The sequence below is a fragment of the Littorina saxatilis genome, linkage group LG14 (assembly GCF_037325665.1).
Source record: "Littorina saxatilis isolate snail1 linkage group LG14, US_GU_Lsax_2.0, whole genome shotgun sequence".
Classification (NCBI taxonomy): Eukaryota; Metazoa; Mollusca; class Gastropoda; order Littorinimorpha; family Littorinidae; genus Littorina; species Littorina saxatilis.
In genome coordinates, this window is record NC_090258.1 from 22,028,967 (window position 1) to 22,043,578 (window position 14,612).

The 14,612-nt window shown below is 40.2% G+C and overlaps 1 protein-coding gene across 1 annotated transcript in view; it reads right to left on the reverse strand.

Annotated features, from left to right (window-relative positions):
- Positions 1-8,592, reverse strand: part of LOC138947351 (homeotic protein proboscipedia-like) — a 49,694-nt gene extending 41,102 nt beyond the window's left edge. The window contains exons 1-2 of the mRNA XM_070318808.1: positions 8,319-8,592; positions 4,443-6,618 (exon numbers count right to left, since the gene is read on the reverse strand). Coding sequence (XP_070174909.1) covers positions 4,443-4,914 — 472 coding nt within the window. The 5' untranslated portion in view covers positions 4,915-6,618; positions 8,319-8,592. The remainder of the gene's footprint in view (positions 1-4,442; positions 6,619-8,318) is intronic.
- Positions 8,593-14,612: the final 6,020 nt, after the last annotated feature.

A 14,612-nucleotide genomic window follows, 5' to 3' on the forward strand; every position in this document is an offset into this window, starting at 1 on the left:
CACACCCCAATGTAGTGTACACGAAGGGACCTCGGTTTTTCGTCTCATCCGAAAGACTAGCACTTGAACCCACCACCTAGGTTAGGAAAGGGGGGAGAAAATTGCGGCCTGACCCAGGGTCGAACACGCAACCTCTCGCTTCCGAGCGCAAGTGCGTTACCACTCGGCCACCCAGTCCACCATTATACCATGTAAACGCCTGAGAAAATCTGAGTTAGTGCATGAGCAGAGCAGTTTTTGTATGGGAAGGATTGTGCTTTTGAATACGTCCACATACTTATTCTGATGTTGTTGGGTGGGGTTTTTTTTTTTTTGGGGGGGGGGATGGTTAGACATGTAGTCATTGTTTAAATGAGCTGGATGCCAATTATATTGAACGGTTTATTTTAATATGCTTATATTTGTTTGTCCTCATATTTTTCAACACACAGACCAAATACGTGCGTTGAGCAGTGCCTATAATTCAGTCATAAGAGTACACATCGCAGGCACGATATCAATAGTATTAATTATGATTGTTCGAGTATACTCTATGTATACTTAATCAGCTATTAGCGAAGTACTGTTATTGATCGCGCGACTAATTTATATACTACTAGCGGAAGACATCCAATAATATTATCATTAACCTTTCGTATCCTTTAGATACAAAGCAAACTGATCTATTCCAGTCAAATCAATGCGGTCGAACCCATGAGAATTGTACTTTGAATCTAGAATTACTAACTGCATGTTGTACTCCTTTTAGCTTTATTAGCATGGCTATTAAACCCGAGATGATTGATTCAAGGGTAGTTCAATACTGTTACACGTACATTTGTCTTGGTAAACATATTGATGTGATGTACATAGTCTATCTATATACATATACGACTTGTGTCTGTGTGTGTATGTGTGTGTGTGTGTGTGTGTGTGTGTGTGTGTGTGTGTGTGTGTGTGTGTGTGTGTGTGTGTGTGTTCGCGATGCACGGCCAAAGTTCTCGATGGATCTGCTTCGAATTTGGTGGGCATATTCAGGTAGACCCCGGACACAACCTGGTCGATGATAATTTTCAACACGTGCTCTCAGCGCGCAGCGCTGAACCGATTTTGGTTTTTCTGTTCATCTTCCCAGATCCATTCCCAGTAACTCTTCCTTATATTCTCCAGTGTTTTGCGTTTATCTCCCTTCCTTCGTGTGGCGTCAATCCATATTCCCGTTACTATTTTTAGAAGGTCACTGTCCACAACGCTTTCATCCCGGCGAAGCCGGGTATTCGGCTCTACTTCTTCCCGGCGAAGCCGGTACCCGGCGAAGCGGGTAATCATCTAGTACTTTACATGAATATAAGAATTGTGGACAGAAAAAGGCGGTAATAAACAGGAAGGCACGTGTATAAGCTTTGCTTGTTGTGCTCCATTTGTTAAATTGATTGTATGTATGCGGCATTGTTATCTGTAATTTTCTGAATACACTGTTTAAACCAAAGTATATAGGAAGGCAATTGTACAATGTGAAGAGTAACCTCTTGAAATGAGTAGGCTATGTCTGCGGTTTAGTGTCGGTATAATGGTATAAGGGACACTGGGAACAAATCTTCTCCTTACGTTCCAAATAAGAGAAGCAAAAAAATTAAAAATGGTTAGTTTATGTGGAACAGGAATTCTAACATTGACAAAACGAAACTGGACCTCGATCAATCTCATCTATACAGTGAACGAAAAAGTTACACAACAGCTAGACAAATGACAAAATGCAATTAGTGTGCTCCTCTTCAGTCGATTAAACAATTATACGCCTTTAGAAAATCATCTGCACATATTTATTTGACGCAGCAATAAGTTGCCAACCATACCCAACAATAACACGCGCTTCTTCCAATCTGATTAATAAATTGAAGTGCGAACTGTACAGATATTGCGTGAGGGGAGTGTTAATGATCATAATGAATGCACCCTTTGATGATAGCTTGCATGATTTACGGTTTGGATACATTACGAAATTAATTACGAAATCTGTCTAATTGCATGCTTGCGTTTGATTATGACATTGGTTTGTCAAAAGGTACAATCCTTCTTGTGTCGGACTGAGACCATGTCCACCAATTAACACAGATTGCTCAATGTATATTGTAACTCTTAAGAAGAACAAATAAAAACCCTACTATAACAACACACCAACCCCACGGTTACACTTCCTTTAACTATACAAAGAAAGTGTACACACACACACACACACACACACACACACACACACACACACACACACACACACACACACACACACACACACACACACACACACACACACACACACACACACACACACACTCAACAGCCCGTATGCTTTTTGTACTGCAGAGTGAACATTTTGTTGTTGTTTAACTAATTTCGCAGATTGAAATAAATGTGAATGTCAAAATTAGTTTATAAAAAATCCCACTCTCTACAGAAAGCAGCCCGGCTGTTGGGATACATGCCCGAGTTAAATGAAGGTGCCATCCCATGTTAAATGTTAAGCCTGTGGTCAGATACTATTATGCTGTGGTGCAAACAATCATACATAAACAATTGCTTGCACAAGAAGGCCTGTGCCTGTAACTGAATGCTGTATTATTGGCATCTGGTGGTTGTTTTTTTTACTACTTCACGCTTAATTTTGCAATGTGCATCTTTCAGTGTGTCACATGTAGGGTGACTCAATCAGTAGGGTTGTAAGCGTATTGTTGTAGCATAGACAAGGGAACGATAGTAAAGGACATGGGGAAATGTTTAATGCGACTATGGTGAAAGAGAAACATACTGAGAGAAGACAAAAATACCCAACAACAAACAGACAGAGAAAGAGACAGACAGACAGACAGACAGACAGACAGACAGACAGACAGACAGACAGACAGACAGACAGACAGACAGATAGACAGACATACAGACAGAAATACGAATAGACGGACAGACGAACGGACAGACGGACATGTAAATTACACAATGCAAGCACGCTGACACGCGTTAGAGTCATAACATCAGACGATGCTTCGGTGTGTGCGAGGTATATATATATGTTCGTGTCGGAAGGACATGGGGATACTGATTATCAAACAGAACGTATTAGCATAATTGAACAGTGGAAATGTTGCTTATTGCCATTACTTTTTTGTCAGACATGCATATGACTTATGGAGACAATGCAAATAAAGTATAGGTAGCAGAGGAAATATATAGGTATCTCTCTAATAAACATTACACCCATTCAAGGTGCAGGTGTTTCGACGAAAAGAAGATTTCAGAAAATAAACAAGTAGGTAAATGAAGATACCAATACTCAGATAAACAATCACATGCATGCATAGCCAGGATATATGAATAGACACACAGATACAGAAATTGATCAATAAAAAAGTAAAGACAATTAAGAAGAAAACATAATATACATAAACATTATTAATAAGCCTAAATTACATTTGGAAAGTTAGGTGTTTATACGATACAGATGACATTTATTTATGTATTTATTATTTGTTTATTTATTTGTGTTTTATTTATACGTGCTTTATTTATTTCAATATGTATTTATGCATTTATGTATTTGTTTATTTATTTATGTATTTATTTGTTTATTTATGTATTTATTTATGTATGTATTTATTTATGTATGTATTTATTCATGATCATTTGCTTTTGGACATTTAGATACACGTGCTAACAAAGTGACGTCCCACAAACAGAAAACAACAACTTTGTCTACATGAAGCAGCTAGAACATGTTTCACCGAACAACAACTACTTGTACATCAGTCTGACGAAGCGTATCCTGAAACGTATAGATCAATGATTCAAGGTTTGAGAGATTTTGGAACAAGAGAGAGAGAGAGAGAGAGAGAGAGAGAGAGAGAGAGAGAGAGAGAGAGAGAGAGAGAGAGAGAGAGAGAGAGAGAGAGAGAGAGAGAGAGAGAGAGAGAGAGAGAGAGAGAGAGAGAAAGAGAGAGAGAGAGAGAGAGAGAGATAGAGAGAGAGCAAGACAGAGACAGAGAGGGGAGAAAGAAAGAGAGGCCGAGACAGAGAATGAAAATAGGTGTGTACATGCGTGTATACATGTGCACATGTATGTGTGTGCATACGTGGTTGGGGGGATGGGGCGGGGGGGGGGGGGGGGGGGGGCGACGCGCACGCTCGCGCTCGTTTCTTTGAATGCATCTGTGTGCATGCGCTTACTTGTCCGTCTGCCTTTCTGTTTGTCTGTATGTCTTCTACTTGTGTGTTTGTCTGTATGTCTTCTACTTGTGTGTTTGTCTGTATGTCTTCTACTTGTGTGTTTGTCTGTATGTCTTCTACTTGTGTGTTTGTCTGTATGTCTTCTACTTGTGTGTTTGTCTGTATGTCTTCTGCTTGTGTGTTTGTCTGTATGTCTTCTACTTGTGTGTTTGTCAGCTCGCTTTCTGTCCATCACAACCATCAAGTCTTACCTGCAGTGGTCATGGTCATCCCATGAGGTCCTCCGTCTTTCCTCCCGGCCTTTTTCTCCTTCATCCAGGGGAAATCCGGTATGTCTTTGCACAAACCCCCCATACCCATCCCTTCGCTTCCGGGGGGCCTGACCCCCAGAGTGTCCCCCTGCATAGGGGGGTAGTGGTAAAGGGGTGCACAAGTCGCAGGGCTGGGGGAGGGGCTGGATACGAGGATTGAGGACGGGTGGGGCAGAGAGTGGTGAGGGTGGGGGTGAGGGTGGGGGTAGTTGGTGTCTCCTCCAGCGAGACTTCCGAGTTGAGGGTGGTTGTGGTGGGGGAGGGTGTTTGGTAAGCAGTATCCTCCTGTTTCTCCTCCTGATAACAGTTCTCCTTCTACCCCTACCCCTCCTCCTCCTCCTCCTCCGACCGATTCTCTACCTCCTGGATCACAGAACATGTACATCCCGCGGTTGTCTTGCAGTTTCTCCATGATGTGTGTGGTGAGTTTATTGTTAGGCCTGAGCAGTTCCCTCTCTGGTTAGATCATGTCATTAGTTTAAACAAGTTTAGAGATGTGAATGCTCAAAGCTGCATTATGCGCCAAGCTTTCCTACAAGCAGCACATACTCTTCCCCCAAAAACAATATAACACAGATGTCTGATGCTGCATCTAAAAAGAAGCCAATCGGAATAAGGACACCAACGTTGAGGAGAAATGACAGCCGCTGTCTCAACAACCTCTAATGTAAAACCTGAATTTTCCTTGCTCTAGTTATGCACTTTGAGCTTAAAGCTTCTGGAGAGACAGAAAATGCATCACTCTGTACTAGACCAACTTTACACCACTTGAAAACGAAGGTCACACGTGGGCTGAACTAGTCAATCTCGCTCAGACCCTGTTGGCCTCTGGAGAGTCTGAAGAGTCGGGAAATGCCCGAGCTCACCTCGGCCAAGTCCGGAAGAAGTCGTGATGGACAGATGAGAGTCTCGTAGGTCGAACCAGTCACTCGGTTTCACCTCGGTAATGTCCAGAAGAAGAACACAATCTAGTGAAGCTGTGATTGATCGGACGAGCCGAGTCACGGTCGGAGTTGCCCGACAGCGTCCGAGCTCACTTCGACAAAGTCCGGAAAGAGTCAGGTGAAGTAATGAATCCACAACGCAGTCACGGTCGGATTTTTCCGACAACGTCCGAGCTCACTTCGGCACAACCCGGAAAGAATCGTGGCGAAGTGATGAATCGTCAACGATGTCACGGTCGGATTTGTCCAACAGCGTCCGAGCCTCACCTCGGAAGAGTCCGGGGGTGTTGGGAATGATGGATGGGGGCGCTGGGCAGACGGTCACTTCTCATCCATTGCTCGTTTATCTTGTTCCCGCCCTCGCCGCTTTGTGACCCGACTTCTCGGATCGTGTCATCTAAGGTCGGGCCTGAGATGGGGATAGACGGCTTGTTCTCTGGCGGCCTCAGATCATGCGATGCTGCTTCATTGACAAGAAGAGTTTTTCAATTATCATGCACTTTGCGCATCCCCTTCAATGTTCTTCCTTCCTGATGTCTTGCGAAGATGCTTCGTTGATTTTGAGAGCTTTTCAATGATCATGCATCTTGCGCGGCGTACCCTATTAAAGTTGTTTCCAAGATCATGCGCAGATGCTTCGTTGATGTTAAGAGGTTTTTTTAGATATCATTCATTTAGACCTTTCTTCAATGTGGTTGCTGAGATCATGTGAAGACATGCAGATTGAGGATATTGGGGATGTACCACAACCATACACTGTGCAATTTCGTTGGCAAGATCTGGGTTACCAAAATCTGTTTCGATGCAGTAGTTATAGTGTCAATACAAGCACGGTGTCATATTTTCCTTTTCTCCAGTACTTGATTTCAGTTTCAACATAATTATATAAGCACAGGGTTACAGAAATGTTTTTGAGTGTATGGTTCCAAACTCTAGTACATCTACATTTTTTTTTCTATATAAAAGCATGAATTGCACAACTAGGTAATATTTTCCACGTTAAATACACTACCTATTAGTCATTTCCTTGTCCTTTTTTCCTATGACTTTACACACTATGATTTCACAATTCTGGTGTTTACGCAATTGCAAGTAAAAGCGACGTCAGTGAATTTGTCTTGTCGGCAACACTTCCAATGTAGTAGTATTATGCTGCAATTCCCGCTGTGTGCCTGTAAAAAACAGAAATGATTGAATGAAATACGCATACGTCAGAGCAAATGATAGACATGGAAGACTATAAATCATGATACTTGTGAATACTACAGAAATGTAATATGTATTCTGTATTATATTGTAAAAAGGCAAAACTGTATTTTATGTGTACAAACAATAGAACTGCGAATAATAATAATAATAATAATAACAACGGGTATTTATATAGCGCCTTATCCGAAGTTCAAAGCGCGTATGCCGTGTGAGATGGAATGTACTGTGTATTACCTATTGAATTGAAAATACATCATGTGCACAGTATTTTTCATGGAGATAATGCTGCACAAAGGTGAATACTATAGCATAATAATAACATACAAATGATACCTGCTGAAAACTAACCAGTATAGATATACCAGTGCAAAAAAAATCCCTAATTAAGAAAAGACATTCAACTTCACCCTAAAGCATGACAGTAAAGCGTCCTCATTATATTGATACCTATTATTGTCAAATTATGTATATGGTTTTAATCTGTACTTTCATTTTCAGGCCGTACACACATTATTTACACATACTTTAAAGTTCTATGAATATTTTAAATTAGAATAAAAAAATCACGAGGTAGCTGTAAAAAGCGCATTAAAATTGATACAAGTCAACACAGGGTATGCTAGAACAAAGTACAATATACAAACAGTATTGAATTAAGATACATCTAATTCGCTGTGTTTTGTGGCAGTTTATGTGTATTTGTTTCATTTGAATAGTTGCGCTTAATTAAAGCAATGCAAACATTAATAAATAGGCCCTAACAATTAGATACATGTCAATACCTATAGCAAGTCAGGTGTTTTGTGTTTACCTATCAAAATTCAAATAAAAAACACCATTTTGCAGTTATGCCAATTAAGGTGCACTGGACAACATTAATTAATTCTAGAAAATAATTCAGACGTTTAAAGGAAATTCTTCTGGCCTTCAGGTGCAGAGATACAACTTGAGCTTTGTTATTGCATGCCGCATGCATACATTGATTTGTTTGCTTGTTTGTGCATAAACATCTAAACAACGAAGTGACTGTGGTAAGATGAACAAAGTGCATAGTTTGTGCATAGTTTGTGTACATTCTTGGACCTAAGCCATAATCCACACTTAAAAATAATGATTGCAACATTCGTGGTCTGTAATGAGGAAAATTATGTTTCTAAATATTGGAACGTCAGTCGTGCAGGTTAATTTAACAAACACTGTCACACAAATAATTTCCAACGCAAAATGTTGTCGTTATGACAGCTCATACATGGAGTTTAGAAGCAATAGAGTGAAACACAAATGAGTAATCCGCCGTTGCAGTACGGCTGAACTGTGAAGAAAAACAGGAAGTATTATGTACATTTAAAAGAGTATTCGAAATGATCTCCTCTTTTCTGATACAGTTTGTAAGTACAGTCAGTATAAACATGGGTAGAATAGTATGATTGAAGTATCAAATCCAGGTCAGTTGTGTCAAATGCACACGAATTAATGTGGCCATACAATATTACACACATAAACAGACATTGTCGAACAGAATACGCACACAAGAAAGAAATAAGACGCAACACATCACACATTCTTGTTAATGTCAACGAATCAACAAGACATGTCGAAACAACTACACACACTACTAATATGAGTGCCGCACCACACATCACACAATCTGTCCTGTCCTTACCTGTTTGAAAGTAAACAACCAGCATACAATCCTTGGTCAGAGTCGAAGAGAACTGTCACGTCAATGCTTTCGCTCCGAGAAAAGCTATCAGTTTCACTGGCCTTCTGGTCAAGTCACATTCCGCTTTGACGAGTATTCACTTGTGTCCGGTCCTCAGATAGCCACGGTCAGTTTTCATTGAGCCCAAAGAAACACGCTAGCGAGAGCGAAAAGCAAGCTCCCCCACTCAGTTCGCTCAGCGCGCGCGCCGACACAGATACGATGCGACTTTTCCACCGTCGAGCTTCGCCAAGTCAGTTTCAGCCGTCACTCGGCGGCTTGTCAATTTCACCCACATTTTTTTTCTCCGCTCTCCTGTCTCGTGCCAATGCCGTGATGGTGTTTTGACAGGTCAGCTGACCCGTCTAAGCCAATCAATGCTCGTCAAGCGGCGCCCTTCAGTTCCCCGGGGAGAAAGGGGCGGAGCCGATCGCTGGCGGATCATGTTACGATCAGAAGGAAGGTGGGAAAGGGGGTGGCGCAGTTGTCACGCCACATACAGAGTCTGTACCGCTGGGAGAGTGGGAGGGGGTAGTAAAGGAAGGGGGTAGGTATTGATTGAAAGGTGGAGGAGGGAGAGAGGAAAGGCGGGGAGGGGGGGAGCCGTGTCTGTCGCAGGTAGAATCAGAAAAAAGCTTTTTTTGTGTGTATCTGAGAATGGGAATTGAAGCAGAAAAAATGAAGTATCAGAAGCCGTGTGTTTCATGTGACATGTTTGCGCTGTTCGTTTCGTAATCTCTTGTGTGTAGGCTTTCTGCAGTTCTGCCAAGTTGTTTTCTGTGTTCCATATATGACGCCTTTGTTTCTGTTTCAAACGAAATCATGAAACTGAACTCTGATTTTGGGCCAAACCAACAGTCAGCTTGAACAAGCGCGAGATACGGGGAGATTGACAAAAATTAATATGTTCTTGTTGCAAAATTCGTGCATTCATTTTAAAACAATGTTGTTGCTGGCTTTTCTCGTTGTAAATGATGCTGCTGCTGCTGCTGCTGCTGTTGAGCATTGTTTCTGCGGTATTGATGAGATGTGTGTGTGTGTGTGTGTGTGTGTGTGTGTGTGTGTGTGTGTGTGTGTGAGAGTGAGAGAGTGAATGTGTGTGCGTGCGTGCGTGCGTGCGCGCGCGTGTGTACGTGCATACGTGTGTGTGTGTGCGTACGTGTGTGTGTGTGTGTGTGTGTGTGTGTGTGTGTGTGTGTGTGTGTGTGTGTGCGTGCGTGCGTGCGTGCGTATGTACGTGCGTGCTTGTGTGCATGCGTGCGTGTGTGTGTTTTTTTTATCTAAGAAAATAATGTAAGTTTAATATAGAAAAAAGGTCAGTTTGTCTGCAGAGATTTATCAACATTTATTCATCCATTAATTCATCTGTTCATATATTTATTAATGTACTAATTCGTGTGTTTCTTGTTTTGGACTAAGGGGCCGGCTGGAACCATAGTGTTGATGTTAGCAATCAAAATGTTCTTACAATTGTAAGAATGCGGTGACCAAACATGCTTGCACAACGAATACATATTATGCTTACACCACACAACGGAATCATTCCGCAGTTATTGTACGATGATAAATACAGGCTTCATTATTCTGGTTTCTTAAGTTCTAAAACCAGAGTTAATTAGTTTAACATAGTTGTATGTGTTGACAATGTTTCTTTGCTGACAATGATTTCGGTTGACAAGATTTCTCATATACGTTTAAATACATTGCTAATTTCCAAAACGCTTGTTCATTTAAACCACGACCGCGGACGACCATACTCAGGCTGGTGGACAGACGTTTGTTGATATACATCGAGGAAATATGGTACAGATTGAAATTCAGTGACTAATAGTTATAATCTGATTTTAATGTCTAATCAATGCACATTTGAGACCGAAAAAGTGCAATGTTAATGGGGTATATAATTACCTTAGTGCTGATTTGATGTATTTATTAATTTCGTTTTATATCTAAATTAATTTGGTTATCTATGTATTTATTGTGTCTGTTGATTGGTTGATTCATTAATTAATTAATGTATTTATTTGTCTATTCATTCACTGACCTATTCATTCATCTATTTAATCATGTATCCTATTTAAGTATCTATTCATTTGTTTATTTATTTCTTAGTTCACTTAATCATTCTTGAATTATTTAATTATCATGTTATTTTATTTTTTATTTTTTATCCATCTTCATTATGATCTAATACATTATTTAAAATTGCAGCAACGCAATATTTCCCTTCATTTTTGTGTGCACACTGTTTTAATTTTCTAGCAGTAAATGACCTAGTCCTTCCTGTTCCTTTCAAGTGTGTGTAATATCAGTTCTCATCTTTCGCCCTTCAGTCACCGCTGCAGCGATTTAGTCTCGGCTGACACCCAGCGTGTGTTTGACCGAGACTTCATTAGGAAGTCAAGTCCCATAATTACACACAAATAGTTCGCCCATTTTTCATTCGCTGTCACTTGGCTGAGGCTATAGCCGAGATGTGCCACCGGCGTGGAAGATTGTGGTCTCGGTAAAAACGTCAGTGCTTGCGTCCGTGCCTCAAGAGGGTCCCCCACCCCTTTTTGGTTTGTTTTTGTATTTTGCTTTTCTGTTTGTTATAATAGTATTCTGAAATGAGTATTTGAATTTAGTCCGCCAAAGCGCTTATCACTGTTATGTCTTCACGAGGATTGCTTAAAATAAGGAAAATGCTTGAGTGAGAAATCCTAAATGCCATAATTATGTTGTGTATATCACGATAAAAATTGAATAAAGTCTTGTTTAAACCAAGAGGGTGCCCCGTAAGTCAATCGGCACAGATGCATGCAAACGTCACTTTTTATTTTCAATTTTTGTTATTTCTATTTTCTAGGTGTGGTTTTTTTGTTTTTTTTTTTAGAATTTGAGAGTGTTCTATACTTGGAATGGTTCTTCGTTGACCGTTTAATTCGATTGATTAATAGGTATAAGTGTTTGATCATGAGGCATTAACGGGTATGTATCATTGTTTTGTTTCAAATAAATGTGATTTGTTTTGGTTTTGAATTGTTTTAGCTAGACTATTTCTGGGTTGACAGTTTCAATGTGCTTGATTTACAAAATCTTGTTATTGGATGTTTTCCACCAGAATTAATGATTTGATTTGGTTTGGTTTGTACATAACTTTTTATGAAGACACTACATTCATAGTCTAAATGAGTCCTTGTTTTGGGACATTAACTCAAGGAAAACTGTATAACGTGTGATAATGACAATAGATAATGTACCCTTCCAATAAGGATGATAGACGCCATATAAAGGATACATATTTCAAGAAAAAAGAGGGAAAGCCGCAAACACTAACATGGATTCGTCTTTAACCGTCAATTGTCACAATTTATTTCCGTTTGACTCCACCACACCCCCTCCCCCCTCCCCACCCCAACCTATCAAGGAAAAATAATAAATAAAAAAATACCTGTACGTATTCAACACAATCGTATGCACGACTTTTTGTACATAGTGTTAATTCTTGTTCTTCCCCTTTCCATGACGGAGTCAGTGTATGTTTATGCGCGCGCATACTTGAGATTAAAGACAGCTCACTCCATACTATATAGCTGGCTTCATGATCAAATATAGATTAGCCCAATGTACCATGCACCTCACACAACAGAAAACATGATACAGTCGTCCGTTTCGTGTGTGTAGGTTAAACACCTTTCAACTCATCGTTTTGCACTTGGTGTTGTAAGCCCGTCATTCTGTTTCTCTATAATTATGTTATTATCATTATTATTATTATGCAGTTGGCGGAATTATCGTGTTATACAGTACAGTTGCAGTGTAACTGGTACAGTCAGTAACACCTTTCCACCCATCGTTTTGCACTTAATATTGTAAGCCTTTCTCTCTTTTTTGTTTTACTCACCATACAGCTGGCGGAATTATTGTGACATTGTAATTTGACAGGAAAAGCAGCTTCACCTAACTTTAACTCCTGGCTGCAAAGATGCGTTTGTGTGTGTGTGTGTGTGTGTTCTTTTTCAGTTCCTCCGTTAAACCAATTGCGGCATATGGGAAGTCGATTGCATATAATTGCATATAATTATGACGTTATTAAACGCATGTTTTGCGTCGATTTTTTTCCCTCGATTGTTTTAATGTACTGAACTAGATATATATAACGAGGAGCATGAAATAGACTCCAATGTCGAGAAAATACAATGTAACCTGCCCCTTAGATTTAAAATATATATATTTTTGTTTAAACCGTGTACACTTTTTTTTTAGATTTTCTGTTCATAACCTCAGTAAAGTGCATGGTATCTTTTTTTAATTTTTTATATATAAGAACTCCTCCTGCTTTGGACCTGATTTAAAAAAATATATATAAAAAAACCATTGGGCGGTCTCAAAAGAGGTTAAGCTGTATCACTGAGGACACACGAGGACGTTAACAAGCCAAGGAACAAATGAAAGGAAAGGGAGAATGCTTTATGTCCTACAGGCTAAACATTTCGCCTTTTAAGGACAAGATATGGGTTATATGATTCAAGTTTTACGCCCTCATGGCTTTTGACGAGATACACAAGTGTATGCGTGTTTAGGTGGTATCAGCCATCTGCACTTATGGCAGAATGACCGAGGTCTTTTACCCGTGCTATTGTGGCGACACGGGGGTGGGATATGGCTTCCGTCTCTGGGTCTGCACATAAAGTTGACCCGTGTCCGTCCCGGCCCGAATTCGAACCAGCGACTGACAACAAGCCAAGCAGATGAATTATGCTAACACATCTGAAAAAGGGAGGGGAAGGATTGGGAGGGAGGTCAAATGAGAAAAAAAAATGGCTCAACCCTTTTTGGCCAAGGATTGACGAAAACTTGCAACCATGGCGCGTGTATGTTGCTATAACTATTCTGTATCCTATTTTACTCCTACTAAACCCTCCATGTCATTCCCCACGCGTGGACAAACAAGAAAGCAGTTACAAGTTTACCTTCGTCTCCACCCTTCCCCGATCCTCGAATCCCTCCCTCTACGCCTTATCTGCTGACATACAGGAATGTTATTCACATTTAGTTTCCCTAGCTTTGCGGGGATGCGTTCTCAGTGTCGTTTATATATAAACCCTGTGTTGCATTCAGATGGTGAATACAGTTTAGTAAGTGCGGTGGACTATAGTCATAACTGCTCCGAATATGTTGCGGAAAGTTTGGTATTATTTCTTCCTTTACACCCACTTATATTCACATTTAGTCCCGCTAGCTTTGCATGCTGGGATGAATTCTCCGTGTCTTAACAGACAAGTTGTGCATGTGACGGAGATGATAATAAGTTTCATTCATTTGGCGGACTATTGTGATCTGTGCTCAAGACTGTAGTGTGGAATATTGAAACTATATTGTGGTGGTGTCTCCGTCAACCTCATCTTCTATAAACACTTCTATAGTTACTGCTTAAATATATACACACCAGTTTTGTCACGTTTAGCTCCCCCTACTTTTCTCGGATATCTTCTCTGTGTCGTATAGAAGAGCTGTGTTGGAGATAGTGGTGGATTTTCAGTTTGTATTTGTGTTGTGGAACATACTGATTTCTGCACCGGTTATTTTGTGGCATGTTTGATTTTATGCTTGCTGGTGTGTTTCCCATAGGGTGCAGGCATTGTTCTGATTGCAGTGAAATAGTGCAGCTTGCTTTTGCCCGCGATCATACGGCCAATGACACATTTTGCGGCGTTTTTTTCCCTTCTTCTATTTGGCTAATATTCCCATGTGCGTATATATTCGGATCTTGTGTTACAAGGCCAACACATAAAATAATGATTCAATATATACACATACATTTTTGTTAAAGGTCGAATGTAAAGTCACTGTATTTTTCTAGAAAACTGTAAACACCACTATAAGCATTATGCTTGTTGTTGTTTACTCAATATGTGTTTCTTTGTAAATAATGCACAAACGTTGAATAAAACCAAAGTTTAAACCAAAGTCACTTCCACTTTTACAGCATATCTGCTAGGTTTAAACGGTATTTCAGGCATGCTTTATTTAAGAAATTCACATATGCAGGCAGTTGCACTTATCCCGTGCATGTGCTACAACTATATATCGATATTTTGTAAAGCCAAGATTCTGCACGACACAAGAGCCCAAATTCATGCAAGAATAATTACAAAACTGTACGGATAAACTAGTGTACAGGATGGTTCGAGCACACACAAAACATATAACGGTGCACATGTACAAAACAGGAACGTCTTTGTCAAAGTCGATTACAAATAAAACCGAGTA